This window comes from Mya arenaria, chromosome 2 (genome assembly GCF_026914265.1).
Source record: "Mya arenaria isolate MELC-2E11 chromosome 2, ASM2691426v1".
In the NCBI taxonomy this organism is placed as follows: Eukaryota; Metazoa; Mollusca; class Bivalvia; order Myida; family Myidae; genus Mya; species Mya arenaria.
The window spans coordinates 57,524,359-57,541,023 of record NC_069123.1 but is presented as its reverse complement, the minus strand read 5'-3'; the positions used below and the strand labels follow the sequence as shown (position 1 = coordinate 57,541,023).

Genomic DNA, 16,665 nt, shown 5'->3' with positions numbered 1-16,665 from the left:
GTACATTTTCATTTTCAGTTTCATCCTACTTCTTTCGTTTGTTTATCTGAGCAGCGGGTGGGTCACAAAGCAAATCAAGAACAAGAGTAAAGTATTATATTTATTAACACATCAAAAGATGACATTGGTTTCAACACCCCAAAGTCTTTTCTATGCATACAAATAAAGAATGGTTAATTATTACCTCACCTAATGTCCGTCTGTATACTATCCCAATCTCAATCATACATTTGTTTTATTTTGTTAGTTGGACTGCTTTACTGAGAAGAAAAAAACATGTATTTGTAACAATACACATTTTCAAACCCGAGAACAATTTTGTATCTCTAACTAAAAGTGAATGCAAAACATGGTGTTAGTGTACGTTTTATATATATATACATATATATATATATATGTATTTATAGGCATTGATATATAGTACAAATACTTAGCGAATATGTATCAAATCATGCATTAAGAAAATAATCTAATAAATATAACAGCAGGGGCAAATAATGAACTGGACGGGTGTACAGGAGAATAAAAACGGTTCAAATCGCCATTTTTTTGTTCTTTCCGACATTATCCAATGTGGGTAGTCGAAAATATTGTTTGTTTTATTTTCATTCTTTTTTTAAAAGCCAAACGGCCTGCATTGTCCATGTGATGCTATGGTAACCGGACAGTATAATAGAATTGATATTTGTTAATTAAAAAGAATACAATTTACATAAATTACCACGGAATAATTATTTCACCCCAAGTACCAATAGGCACGCTGAGCTTAATTGCAACATGTATATAAATATGTTCATTTGTCCTATCACTTCATTATTTACATAAAGCATCTGGCATGTCTAACGGCGCATTACAAGAAGTATGGTACCTAACTACACACACAGATACTCAGAAGCACAGCGGGCATAATATTACATTTTCCTCAACAAGTACACGGTTACAGAAAATCTGCAGCTAGGCATTTACATTTAGAATCAATTGATATTATATACATCAGATTGTCTACTATCAACATATTGCGTAAAAATAATAATTAATATCATAATAATATGTGTAGTGAAAAGCAAATAGAATTAATATTATTTACAATGAATATATAATTAACTATTTACATAAAAATGAACGCATGTTTAATCTGCATGAGAAGTTTATCACTAAATGTTCTTATTCCTAAATAAACGGAAGGTTAAACATGTTAAAATAAAAATAATAATCAATAATAATAATAATAATAATAATAATAATAATAATGATTATAACAAAAATAATTAAAACATAATAATAATCATTGTATTATTCATATTTATATATATATATTAAGTATTTCAATTAAGTATATTCATGAATTGTTTAGAATAAAAGCGTTTGCTTATGATCCTTACTGTTTAAGTAAAAGTCGTAGGTATATATTTCTCCAGTAAATGATTTTAAAGTTGAGTGAAAATTGACGAATATACATTATTCCATATACAGTTATGGGGGCATTTTCTACTTTGTAAAGCTTGTAATATGTGTTCTAAACGATTTAGATATTGCCCCAAAATACATAATGCACTCGAGTCATTGCGGAAAGCTGATTTAGATCCAATCGTCAGTCTATATAAACTTATTGCACTTTACTAAACAAAATGGACTGTAACAACAAGTGGAGTCGTGTTAACATGTTTCTAAATATACGTGTCAACAACTTTGGCAGGTGTCAGTTAAAACTCTGAAGATGGCGCCTCGATTTGTGTAGGCTGAGGCTTTGGAGGTACCTGTGGGGACTTTGGGCGACCGACCTTAATCTTCTGTCCGGACTCTGAAAAAAAAATATATAAAGAAGGTAATTAAACGCATTTCTTAGAACGTTTTGTTAAACAAAATAGTCGATTTGAGAAATCCGTTTTTAAACAGAAAATATATATGGTTCATTTTCATAAAACTGAATTAAAATTAAGTAAAATAATAATCAATGAGCCGTTTATAACCTATTTTGAGTGAGCATGTTTGTACAAATATAATTTATTGAAACTATATTCTTTGTAAGGCTGGATTTATTTATACGATATCAAAGAGTATTGAACGTCTAAGCTTCATTTAATCGCCGCCCACACATATACTTAAACTTTCTCTATCCGAACATACTCTGCTCATCCTCCACGTGCAATTTTAGGGCCCTAAAGGACTTGGAGGGAATGTTGCCGCCTACGTAACGTTTGTCGACCATGTCCTCGGCGTTAAGTTTGTCTGGCATGCCGTCGTCCTCGGAATCCGTGGTTCGTGTGGAAGCTGTGGGACGGAGGAGCCAGGGGTTAAAAGGCGGGACGCCACGGGTAAGTACAAACATGTGCTGGTTAATAATCGAAAAGATTAACCTGCCGAAGTGAATTATTGAGTCGCATGACGATTTTGAATTTCGAAAATGTGTCATACGCATAAAACCAATATGTGTAAGATTCATTTTCATTACACGACAGGTTAATCTTATCCGGTCTTATCTGAATGTATTCCGATGCATTTATTTTATTTAAATGAAATGGTTCATTTAAGGAATGAATTGCGGGGTTGATGTCATTATCGGGGTATGAACGCAATTGGGTTGGTCAATGTGTGTGGAGTCCGAAGGACTCCACGCGTACTTTGACCAACCCAATTGCGTTCATATCCCCGATAATGACATCAACCCCTCAATTCATTCCTTATATTTACACCAATAGTCCATTATTTTATTCAAGAATTGTTAAAAAAATACTTCATTTCATTTAAGAAAACCTTTCAGTAATCCGTTCTTACCCATTCTGTAAATAGAACGACCCGACTATAACCGGAAACATTTTTTTTCAAATGACGTCACAATAACGCGGGAAAAGATCAACCACTTAAAATCACTTTAAAACGTAAAATTGAAACACTTCTGGTACCAATATATTTAAAATATAATAAACTAACACTTTTAAAAATGTTGATCTATATTTTACGGGACCTGCAGACACAATACAACCAATAACAAAATCAATCGCTTTTAGGTATATTGTTATGCAATGAATTACGATCCGAACATATCCGAAGATGTTGCGTTCATCGATTGATGAACGCAATTGCCGAAAGGCAGTTCATTTAAGGAATGGAAGTTGAGGTGTAAATACATTGTTATAATTAAGATCATTACCAAAACTATGCATCGGAACATATTCATTAGTGCAGTAAACATGAGGATTAAAACGAGATATACTTGTAGTCTAAGAGCTCGTTCAGCTACTGTCGACTCAATCAAACCGTGTAGCAGAGGTTGTTACTCGGTACTCTGCAGTCAGCAACACATGTGGTCAACTGAATTTGCCCATCTCGTCGACGAATTGGTTAGTATTGAACAGACTAAACAGTTTTAACCATTGTCATAAACGTTACAAAACAATATGCCCGATTTGGTGTACATATGAGGAGAAAATGGGGCGGGGTGGAGGGTGAACATTTAGTTAGTAGTGAGTATGTGATAGTGTTTAAGACCTAGGTCTTATGGTGATAACACACTGCTTTGCCTTTAAACAGTATCACAGATGGTACTATTGTTCTAAACATGACGTGTAAGTAAATGACAAACAAAAGTTGAATAGTGCAAGTATATTTTAAAACAGAATACATATACATTAACTTGATGGCCAATTGCTTATTACAGCCTTCGTCTCAGTTTTGAATAGTAATATGAAACTAATTTTCCTAGGAACGTTAAGACTTCAAGGCATTCGGTAATCAATTAAAACATTTCAGAAATGTTTGACAGACAAACTCTATATGAAATTCATGTGATTTACTTTAAATAGGATAAAATGAGAAATTGAAATAAATATGAAAAAACAACAGTGTTTAAGATTGGAAAATACACATGCCCTCCAATTTTATTTGATTTAAACATCTGTCTGACAGAAGTGAAACACACATAAACACAAAGTGTTCATTATGTGACTTGAATTCTCTGACCAGTCCGCAGTGCATGCAAAAGGTTCTGTACACTGTGAACATTATATAAAAAGAGTTCAATAGATAATAATGATCATTGAATGACAAGTTCAATGCAAATGGTGATTTTTATCCTTTTGTTCAAAAATGGCATAAGAATGGGATTGCTCTGTCAGTGATCTAAGAAGTACTAATCCACAAATGAACTGTAAAAGCACTTTTTGTCCTTGGTTTAGTTGTTGAAAACAACAAAATGCGACTTAATCTTGATATGAATTACGAAAGCTTAAAACTGTAAAATAAGGCAATATTGCAATTTTCTATAGACGTCACACTGAATTTTATTGTTTACATAAAAGCACTGATGTTGCAATAGCCAATAACAATCTGGTTTCCCGAAATTTTATGAGTCAATTCAACTCTAAAGCAGCTGCTTTTGCAATCTGAAAAAGCACATTCGGACCATTATTTGGAGATATTTAATGCTTCTGCAATGGATTTCATACTTCCCTGAACATATTTCAAGTCTCGGAGGACTTTTAAAACATAATGAAATATCTGTCATCTAAGATTTTACAAAGGAGATAAATGCTCCTGCACCCTTGCTATTGCCGCTAATTACCACGCCATTATGCGTAGTCTTGATTACTTTGTCCAAATCTGGCCTAACTTGGGAGTCCGTTTTCACTAATTGGCGAGGTTGGAGGACCATTATAGCACTAATACTGTCCTGGGAGATTTCTGATTTCCCGGCATTCCGATATACCACCATTAGGACATATGGATATCACATAGATTATTTAATCAACTGGATCAGTCTGCTTGCTAGACAAATGCTAAGTGAATTATTAGTCATTATTCGTGTTTTGCATATTATGTACCAAACATGCTTGTCACTTTAATTTAAATCATAACATGTTTGTCTCGTGGTCACGAGAATCAACAATAAAATTGAAATGAAATGTTTAAACTGTACGTTTAAATTGTCATTTATTTAATATTTGGCTGCTAAAGTATATGCTCGTTTGTTTTAATTTATATCTATATATTATATTTGATGAATAATAAAGCACCTGTGTGTGAAGTGAAGGCATGCTGCTGGCAATACCCAGTGAGTTTTTTGTGTTCATTGTTCTCTTGTATAGTTGTTAGTTGTTTGTTTGGGGTTGATATAAGAGTCTTTACACAATATACAGGTTGCATTTCAGCTACTTGGCTTGTCCATGTAGTTTCCATTATTTTACTAGTTTATGATATAAACACTTAGTACTGCATGCAGATCGTGGTTAGGAGTTAGTCACTGTGTGCAGAGGGCCTCAGCGGGAGGAAGGTATACGTTTATTATTGATAGAAAATGACATTTTAAACATGTATAAACTCACGAGATCCAGCCTTATTCTTCATTTCATCTTCTTTTGCAAGCGTCTGGAGAAGCCTGAAGGACGGGGACGGGATGTGGTTTCCTCTGTATCTGATGGAGGCTTCGTCGTAGTTACCCACTCGGTTCTGGTCCTCTGTAACGTGACACAGTTTATTTGGGTTACGCTCTGACATCTCGAAAGGAAAACAACAAATCAACTGAAAACACACACAAATAATCGGGATTTGAGGGCAAAATAAAACTAGGAGGGGGGGGGGGGGGAGAAAACTAAAACGGAGGATATCACATAAGGATTAACAAATCATTCGAAACAAGGTCCAAAACACCATGTGGGAAACTTAAACTCAAGGCTTGTAAAAGGGAAACCTGAAGATGTACTTTTAAAAAACCAAGTGGCAGATAAACAATTCGATATATGGCTGCATAGCTGGCAAAGCGAAAATTGCAATCAACGTTTTATGACTCTGAGGAGATTATAACTTATTGACCTAAGGGAGTCATTCATTGTTTGTAAAATGCACTAATTACGTTTTTTTATTACACAATAATAAGGTGTGCTTAAACTGAGGTTTTGCCGATGACTTGAACAAGACTCTAGCGCGATTGGTTGATTGGCATTATCACGTGATGTTTTCTATGTTTTAATAAACTGTTAGATATCCGAATAACTGATAAGTATGAGTCCCTATGGGTAGCTGGATAAAGTGTATGGCTTCTATGTTTTTCTTCACTGTACCGGCGTTGGTTCGCTTCCCACTCCTTCCAGGTTTTTTTCAAATACTTGCATTTTATCCCTGCATTTATATATATATGTTGTCATATTAATATTCATAATAATATAACAGTTTTCAGATGCATGTTTTGGTCCAAAAACATGAGCGAGTCCCTTCAATACTACCTCATAGAGATCTTCAGTGTGCCCTTACCATCGTCTTCCTCTTGTTTATTTTGATTTGGAGTCGGACTGAGTGTGTTACTATCCCCACCAGCGATCCTGTTTAACCTATGGAACGCCTTCGACGGTATGTCTGCTTTTGTGTGCAAGCCGGAGAAGCGCATTTCGTCATCAACAGAGTTGTGACGTAATAGCGGGTCACGTGCCTTCTTAGGTCTATTGCCTTTAAATGTAAACATGAACATGGCATGCGATCGAGCCAACAGGGGAAACATTCAATTATTAAAAATTACATATATTTTATAACGACATTTCATTCACGGATTCAATTATGGAATCGATGTATAATTCTAAATATTTAACTTTATTGAGAACTTTTAGTCTACATATATAAATTTTAATATTTAATACTTGTCACATTTTAATACACTAAAATATATTTACGTTACAAGTTACTTAAAATATAATTAGAATGTATGTCTAAATGTACAGTATTTCAGAACAATTTAAAGACATTCAGATATGGTTAGTAAAGGATTAGTAAAAGATGCAAAGTATTTCCGATTTTATTTTTTATTTATATTCAAAATTACGAAATTATGATTAATGTCTTTTTACAATATGAGTTGATTTGTTTAGAGAAAATGTCCCACGCTATTAAATCAACAATGTCTTGTGAAGTTGTGATGATATGTCTTTTAATGATTTAATAGCTTAAATTCACTTCTTGGTTACACAAGTGCATGAAGAATATTTTATTAAACTGGCAGCAATACCAAAACCTCTCGACATTGGTGGTTGGACGGTGTAGAGCAGATTGGCACCTTACATTTCCCTTTCTTGTATCACGTCCACTTTGGAATGCACATTTTATGCTTTCGCCAAAAAAATGTTAAACTATTCTTTTGTTAAGTTAAACCCCTAAACATGGAAGAACGGAACATGTGTTTTGTTTACTAAATATTGAACCTTAAAAAGACATAAAACATTTTTTGTGTGTGTTTTTGGTCCCTCAAACCCACTTGCCACTTTTCATTAAAACAAAGATATAAAACGTATCTTCCATGGCCGCTCGTGTAAGATTATAAGTATCTTCCATGGCCGAGAGTGTAAGATAGGTTCATTCCGACCCTGCACGAGGGTCGGAATGAACCTATCTTACACGAGCGGCTATGGTAGATGCTTTTCTCCCACCTCAGTTAAACAAAATTAAGTAAAAATGTATTTTTTTGCTGGAACTCTTTTGTGCTTAGTGAAAATAATTGCGTATGGATAAGCGATTATTCGTAGTTATCATGGATATGCGCACAGTGATACACATTATGTTAATAGCCAAATAGTTCTAAGGAGAGTAAAGCATTATTTCTTGAAAAGTACGTGAAAACTGTTTTATGGTAACATCTGAAGCGAGAAATAATTCATTAGCATTCAAAATATTGCCATAAGACAAGGTTTCCATGATGCTACAAACGACAGTTTTCAACAATGGATGTAATTACTATGCGGCGACCATAAAAAAGGAGTTCCATACGGGCATTTTATCTTCGCCCGTGGGCAAGATAAGAATTTCTAGCATTTTAAATTATGGGATCTACTTATCTGAGGTGGGAGAAAAATTCATCCCAACCAAAGTGTAGGGTGTTTTGCGGAAACGAGGTTTGATGAGATTCCGCAGAAACCCTGCGCGAGGGTTTGAATGAACCTACCTTACACGAGCGGCCATTGTAGATGCTTTTCTCCGACCTCAGTTAACAAAATAAAATAAAATGAATTTTAAAGCTGCACTCTCACAGATTGAACGTTTTGACATATTTTTTTTGTCTTGGGACGAGCCAATTTTTGCGAAAATCAATAGAAACCAGTTATATAAGACTGCTGACAAAAAATAAAAAACGGTATATCTGTGAGAGTGCAGCTTTACTTTATTTTTTTCTTACGGGTATCGAATCTACTTATCTGGGGTGGGAGAAACGATACATTGATGAATAATTGTTGTTTTGAATTACCAAACACTTTTCATGCTTAAAACTGGAAATCTTTGCATCTCTTATGAAGAACAAACACTAGACGAGGATTCGCATCATCGTAAGTTGGTGTTGCAGTTGTAGAATTGTAGATGGTCGCTGTCTGCTACACTTACCACTTAATGCATACACTGAATATGACGTTTCGTGAATAAAAATAAACATCCACGAATATCAACTAGGTTAAATAATTGTTCCAAATAGACCTTTGAAATATAGTGAAATTAAACAGACAGCAACCAATAACTTTGATTTCTGGGATAGATAAGGATGCAGTATTATGCTTTTAGGCGTCAGGCTACATGTACTACCACCACCACCACCGTAAACGTAGAGAAATTATAAGAGTCCAAGATAATACCATATTAGCTTTAAGGAAAGTATAGAGAAGACATGTCAATGCAATGTGGTTACAAGTGGCCCATCACCAAGAGTGGAAGATCAGGTGACAAGGTGTACGAGTATGAGCAATATGGCGGATTGCTTGACCTACTTCCAGACTCATCGAGTTCGTCTTCGTCATCCACTGTGTCGGTAAGCCACTGTAACACTCGGAATGATAAACCTTGACCTCTTGTGGCAGGAGTCGAAAATGAGCTTCTTGATTCACTATCACGTGACAAAGAATCTCTATCATTTGATAGGGTGTCTCTGTCACGTGACACATCGTCTCTATAATTTGATTGGTCAACCTCACTTTGAGGCTTTCCTGACACCACGTGATCATCCTTACCTTGTGCATCCATAGTTTTGCACATTTTATAGACATCCGATTCTTTGATGTCACTCTCTCTTCTCTCTGGCGTGCTGAAAAGGATATCACTCAGTGTAAGTGTGCAAAGAAAACTGTCCCTTTGATAATCATTAGTTTGTGTATATCTATGATTAGTAAAAACAGTTTATAATCGTACGTCATAGTAAAAACGAGTGTCCAAGTAAAGTTCAATAATAATTGTTGTACGAAAGGGCATGCTTTCAATTTGCAATGCACGTTGTTCTTGTTTATTGTGTGTGTGCTTGTAGCCAATTAGTGTTGACAAGGCATCTAATCAAATTGTTACATGTCTTAATCTAGTCTCCATGCATCCACTATTTTCACCCAAAATACACATTACAACTTAGATACATGTCTCTCTTAAGTATGCTGTAGACCTAGATTAAATATGTAAAGATTGTACATGACACTATATTTTAAATGTTTTTGCTTTTTGTGTTAGGTCCTTATTTAATACATTTTAAACACGCATTCGTAGCCTTTGTTCGCTTTGATTTAAAAATCAAGTGATATGCGGATATTGGAAATGTTAAGACTACTCTAACAAGCTATTACCATGCACAAAGATACATGTAATTGTCTGTTTTGGTTTTAAACTCTGCTCTCGACATACAAATAATATCACGAAGAACTACACAGCATATATATACACATATGTCTATTCTATGACCATTTCAATCATATCATGGTTTATGCACCCGGATTTTCCTATGTTACGATGCAAATGGTGAGCTTATTCAGGGATTCATTCCTGTATGTTGTTACCGTATTGTCTTCTTCGGTAGGGTGATGTAGTGTGGTGGAGTTTTCGGCCGATGAGGAAAACTAGAACCAGGTCGAGGTATAACAACAATTTAGGGTAAATGTTCAAGATATATGTGTAATACACTACTAATTAATTTCCGTTTAGATTTCAATGCAAACAGGCAACACTTCAGATTGGAATGAAAATACAATTTCTAGCTTTCCACGTGTATGGCAACCATACATTTCCTTAAAAATTAGTTCAAACCCAATTTAAACATTAAAAAAATTCTTCTGGTCCAGCAAGAAGTATTTAATCTTTAAGAAATTTATGAAATTTTCTTCTTCGAGTGCAGGTATTGGACTGAATTTAATGTATAACAGCTATAAACTATGTGCATCATACAGACTTGAATAAAATATCAATCAGAAGTACCTTTCTCAATCCTGGACCACATCCTGGTACTTAGCATATAGTTATAATGTACCTTGTACGAGGGTGTACGACCAAAGGGAGGGAATCTTGCTATGCTATTTAAGTATAATACACTCGAAGTTCAGTATCCTAGTTCCATTTTGAATACAAACAATTGTTTTATACAGAATATAAAACGAAATGTTGTATAGGCACATTTCAAAATACTTCATCTATTACAAACCTAGAAAAAATCGTTCTGCTGCCCCCACCACTGTGCCACGTATTCAAAAATTGTGAGCACAGATGTTTGTCGATGAATGCATCATCAAAGACAAATGATGAAGTCGACTAACTTTTACTGCAAATATGTCATATCCTCTTGATCTTTGGCCAAATATAACTGTTTGCCATTGACAAATTATTGTGAATTGTCTATTGTGACAATGTTTCATCGCAGTTTTCATCTTTTTTTAAATGAACCAGGCGACCACATGGACTTAAAAAACACTGGTGGTTAATTATCGATGTAAAGTTCATATTTCATTTGAAACTTGCTTTTTTCAGTGTACAAAACAAATCTTAAGATGGAAGGTATACCAATTGGCCAGAAATAGAAGCATACCTAAATCTCAATATTGATTTTCGTTAATTTTTATTGTGGTTGAATTCAGCCATTTGCCATTTTCATTTTCTTTTGGCGTATTATCGCATTGTCACATATTCGCCCTTTTGCAGAAAAAAAAACGATGAAACTTCGAAATGGTAGACAACCGACATCCTAAGTTATGCATTTAATAATAAGTTGTCAATATGTCAATTTACTTTTTTTTTCAAGGATGAAGTATTTGATTTATAAACTGTTTGCTCACTTGTTATCCACGCCAGAAACGTCCACCATTCCCCCGCTCTGGACGTTGAACGCATCCTTGGCGTTATCCGACGAGTACACACGCAGTGGAGAGTTGTACTGCGCGTGCTTGTAAACGCCCGTGTCAGGGTTGGGCATGGCTCCGGGCTTTGCTTTTGACATTGCTGGGCTCTGAGCCTCGGCCTGGGCTTCATCTTCCACGTCGGGCCCAACGTAGCCTCTCGGCATGACACGGGGCTGGCGACGTCTATACAAAACAAAACAAATACGGTACAATGGTGTCAATCAATAACATTTAGCCGAATACGTAGTTTCACTTCACGGTGATTTTGGTTTAGTCCTCATTTACGTTTTGTGCTGTCAGGTTTATATGATATTTTTTAGATGAATTAGATTGAAGATTAACAGTCGATGTGTTGTTTCTACAAACTCAAACTTTCGCACAGTAAGTAAGTAGTTATCTGACAGTTTTATTTGACTTTCGAATAAATGAAAGAATTTACTGTCTGGCCTTCTCCTTGAATTTTTTGAGCTCGTCCCCTGACGGTATGTAAGCGAAGGGTTTCTGTGTCCCTCCGTGTTTCATCATGGTGTTCAGGACAGCGTCTGGAATCTGCTGCTCACCTTGGGCGGAGTGGGGGGTCTAGCGGATAAAATCAATTATAAAAACATTATAATAATCATTTTGTTAGAATCCAACCTTTGCCAAATACATCGGTGGTCAAGGTACTTCTATAAAGATATTTTGTAAAACTTTAAATTCTATAAATAGTTGAAACATCAAGGACTTATCGTAAACGTTTCTTTAAATGAAAAAAAAATCGAAGTTGAAAAGACATGCATTCTACTCGACTTTGATATACATGTATTGCATACAAACCAAATTTAGTATTCACAAACACCAAATAAAAAAAGCACATTTACATAGCATACTTTGAAACATATGAGACATTTTAGATGAACACGAGCCTATGTAACTCGCTAACTTTATTTCATTGCTATTTGATTCTATTCATGGTTTTATTTCATTCTATGACCAATCGTTCAGTTATGCAATGGTGCATATGAAAGCATCAATACAGCATAAACGTGCAATAAATGTCAAACATACACTTTGAAACATTTTATGGACATACATAAACCTTTGCCATGCCGGGCGTGCAAAGCTTTAATTCAAATAATATTCTACAATCATTATACAAACACCTCATTGATTTCAAATGCACAACCACTTTTTACTCATTTTACCCAACACCTTTGATATATAAATCATCTAACCATATTACAGATATATATGCACTTGAGTGATCAGCCTTAAGCTGACATACATTCTGATGTTCTATTAAATTTGCTTGGACGAAACGCCCCGAATATATGATCCAACTAATACATGTATTTACTCTAATGTAAGTGCTATATTCTAAAAGCTAATCCGACTAGAAAGGGAGGTAAATAGGCTACTGTGAAGTGGAAGGATCGGAATGACGCGAATCATGCAATTTCTTGAACACCTTCGTCAAATTTGATATTGGCTTATGGAATATGCTGTATTTTATGCTGTATTTTATGCTGTATTTTATGCTGTATTTTAAAACACTTTCCTCACGTTTTGCTGCGTGTTGTATCCTACCTTTTTAAATATCATTAGCATGTTTGCCAAACACCATCGAATAAAAATGCTGCTTTTTGGATAAAAGTTCACATCGCCTCAAACAGCAGGTCTGGTATAATTAAACATTATAAAATAACAGCAAGTACATGATATCAACGTGATAGGATTGCCAATCATCTTTTTAAAGGAAAATACAGCATAAAATGGTGTTTACAAGCAAACAAGATGTCTCAAAAAACTAAACCGGTATAGCGTCTGAAGTTAACAAGCTTACCCACCAAAACACAAGAGAACCTTAAACGCATTAATAACTTTTGGCGATCCATAATAACGATGTTCGCATTTGATAGAGTGCTAGGATTGTACAGTACTCAAAGTCGCATTGTTACTATGGTAGTGTAATATAATTCCTAATTTCCACTCGAAAGCCATTTAAACTGCTATCTAAGCAAAATTCAGCCATATACGCAACCATTGGAACACAATTACCTCAGGTGGCAGCTTCCTGCGTGGCGGTTGCTGTTGCTGTTGCGGAGGTGTCCAGTCTGATGGAGGAGGAGGTGGCGGTGGAGGAGGCGGTGTAACGGGAGGAAGGGGAGGGGCCTGGGGAGCGGGCCGGAGCAGCCCATCGCTCCTGTCATCATAGCCAGTCGGGTAGCGTTGGGGTGGACTGTAGGAGGCGGACTGGTTGGACCGGGGCGTGTCGGAGCTCATACTCAAACCACTGTCAATGTCCCCGCGGTTGTCCGGCGAGCGGGAAAATAATTTATCGCAATAGTTAGAATTTTGGAAATTCTCGAAAGGCGATAAAACGTCATCGAAAGTGTTTATTTGATTTCCAGGTGGTGATGCTGGATGTGTGTACGTTGGCGGTTCTATGTGCTGATCACGTGAATGTTGCCTACTCATTGGTTGTGCCTGATCACGTGATGTCTGCCTGGCGTATTGCTGTGGTTGTTCACGCGACTGTTGTCTACAGTATGCCTGCTGTTGTTGGGAGTACGGATCTGGCGACCCATACTGTTGTTCTTGACTATATGACGGCTGACCCTGCATTCGTGTTGGAGTCATTGGCTGGTTACTTCTCTGATCGTAGTAATTAGGATTGCTGGGCTGACGCTGGTACTGTTGTGGCGGCGGCTGTGGCTCGTACGGCCTTGACCCTTGTCGCTGATATGGTGATTCATTGGATTCGTAGTTTGGTTGTTGTCTAGATTGGTACGCATTGTAATCGTTCTGGCGCTGTTCGTATGGACTGGATCCATAACTGGCTTGTTGCGGGTTGGACGCTTGTCTCGTGTACTGAGTGCGTCCTGCATCTTGCTCGTATGGGCGGTTGTATGGATCAGGTTGGTAGTTCGTTGGCGGCGGAGGAGGCGGTGGGGCATCGTCCGACCAAGGATTGTAGTTACCTTGCTGAACACCTGGGGAAATCGTAGACTCGAACACATGCGAAGGGGCTTGGTTGCCGGACGAGGTTTGACGCTGTAAACGTGGTGGCTGTTGATTGGCATCTTGGTAATTAACACCGCTATATCCAGGGGTAAATGGGGTAGGTTTTTTAAAGTGACTTTGTGGGTAACCGGTGTTAGTATCGGGTCTGTTTTGACCTACCGATGTCTGCCTCTGATAGGCTGACTCATTTCTGTTTCCATTCATAAATTGCACTGGCGACATAGGCTGGCTATAGCTGCCTCGATCATTGTATTGTGGTTGGCTGTACTCATTCTGGCGGGGAGCGCTTTGAGTCTGTGGTTTAAGCTGCAACTTAATACCACTTGTTGATTTATATGGATATTTATTTTGTGGTTGTTGTTGTTGTTGTTGTGAAGGTTGAACGGGTCTAAATCCATCAGTAGACTGTTTATTGCCACTACGCACTGGAAGTGTACTATATCCAGATATGGGGGGAGTCTGCTCAAACTGGCGCATGTCATATGGACTGTTTTCCTGGGAATTAAATCCAGCAGGCTCGTTCGAATTATTATAAGCTTGATAACCACTGCCAACACGATAATCCGGAAACGCGTACTTGTCATCCTGTACAGCGTACGATGCAGCGTTCTGGTTCACGCTTGAGAACTGAGAACCAGAAGTTGGGGAGACCGGTGCACTGGCAGCCGTCGCCCTGAAACGGAAATCACCATCATTCATTAAAACAAGATATCTCGATTTTTAGAAACAGGAGCATATTCGCTATCAACGAAAAACACTTGAATTAAATTCAATTATATCTATTTTAACCCCTATTGTACCTGTATGCATATGAAGAGATATGTTTTTCCAAGTAATTGATGAAATCAAAGAGATCCTCGATATATTTCTCATTCATTTTGTTTGCCATTGAAACCCACAAAGTAACTTTCTCACAGGAATCTCACAAATGACTGAATGAAACCAAGTATCTAATACCACTATTTAAAAAAACAACATATGAGATGGGTATTTTACATGCAAATGACAGGCAAGTGATATACCGGTAAGAACGGTGATATCGAACGAAAATGTAGTTTAGACGTAAGGTTAGACGAGTACGCATATATCTATAGTATGCGTTGTTTCTCAATTAAATGTCCAAAAAAATCGGTTTCAAAATTTAATCAGCAGACCAATTTACTAACTGACATGTAAAAAAGTTCCGATCATTCATATGATTTTTTTACAGAAAGATCAGAACACTTTAGCTTATAAAATGGGTGTTTGAATCATTATACTTTTTCAATGGGATTTAACTTGTTACCAACCCATAATTCAGTTTTGTTAGCCTTCCAAGACTCACTTATACTCGCGTATCCAGTGTGGCTGTCAGGTGGTAAAACACCCAGCCATGAAATCTATCTTTTAAGAAGCCTTGATTGACAGAAGATATTCGGATTTTCTTTTCTTTGGACAAGATGAAAATGAGCAGATGATTTATGGTGGATAACATGAATCGCCTTTTTCTGCGACTGTAATCGACCTTCACCCCTTCGCCTTCAAACTACTGACAAAAAAAACCCCAGAAGTTTAGAAAAGGCCTTTTTAAGCAGATAATCCATGCTTCCTTCACAATAAAAAATAATACAACACAAAAACGTGAGCCATCACAGGAGTGATAAGGGTTCTAAATGATATCATATTTGAAAGGGGTGCAATTTTAAGGCATGCTATTAAGTCATTGGCAACTGCTGTGGCAGGCATTTTATTTTTGATGTGTGTGGCATGACACCTTTGACAAATGTATTGCTTTCCATCTATTGACTTGTTCTGAGCAACTAGGGAACGTTTCAACTTAATGTCTTGAACGGTTTTAAGTTGTTCTTTCTTCAAATTTTCAGAGGAACATACAATTTGACAATATTTAAACATTAGTTACATTACTTGTCACAAAATAGCGTATTGTTACTGTAAGGAAGATTAGAAAGTATGAATTTGATATCTTGAATGGCTGATAAGCCATCAACGAAAACAGATTACAAATGTGGACGAACGGACGGACGGACAGGGTAATTACTATAGGGCACCCGCAAATTTTTGAGAGGACTAATTCAAGTATAGTGAAAGGATTTTGCATAACAGGTATCTATTTGCTTTTCGTTTAATTTGCCAAATTATTTCGAGATATCGAGTGACAAAAACATCCATTTGGCATGAAATATATCTCTCTACATTACACATGATTGGCAGAAAATATACGGAGTTTCATTTCCTTTGGGAAAGGTAAAAAGACTGCTGTATTAATTATATACTACAGTGCTCAAGTCCAGCTCAGTTGAACATTTGGATTGAGATCTCTCGTATTAAAGTTCTAAAAAGGCGCATTATAGATTGACATTGAGTTTGCGGGTCCGTTGTCTAGTGGAAAAACAAAAACAAATGTTGATGCATGTTAAAGAACAAGACAGCCTCTAACCATGGTTACATGTCGTCTCTGCACATTATCCAATTGGCTCTAACTTTCTGACATATATTCGGATATCGGTTGTGGCTCTCACTTACTGGCAAATATTCGGTTATCGGTTGTGGCTCT

General features: G+C 36.5%; 1 protein-coding gene across 4 annotated transcripts in view; it reads right to left on the bottom strand.

Annotated features, from left to right (window-relative positions):
* Positions 1-87: 87 nt before the first annotated feature.
* LOC128205771 (trithorax group protein osa-like) overlaps positions 88-16,665 on the bottom strand; it is a 31,279-nt gene continuing 14,701 nt past the window's right edge. For 2 of the 4 annotated variants that reach the window (XM_052907715.1, XM_052907708.1), the window contains 8 exons: positions 13,146-14,784; positions 11,548-11,687; positions 11,046-11,291; positions 8,973-9,046; positions 6,247-6,438; positions 5,322-5,453; positions 2,128-2,271; positions 88-1,801 (listed from right to left, as the gene is read on the bottom strand). In XM_052907715.1, the coding sequence (XP_052763675.1) occupies positions 1,704-1,801; positions 2,128-2,271; positions 5,322-5,453; positions 6,247-6,438; positions 8,973-9,046; positions 11,046-11,291; positions 11,548-11,687; positions 13,146-14,784 (2,665 nt within the window). In that variant the 3' untranslated portion in view covers positions 88-1,703. The remainder of the gene's footprint in view (positions 1,802-2,127; positions 2,272-5,321; positions 5,454-6,246; positions 6,439-8,972; positions 9,047-11,045; positions 11,292-11,547; positions 11,688-13,145; positions 14,785-16,665) is intronic. The other 2 variants (XM_052907725.1, XM_052907736.1) reach the window with 2 other exon arrangements.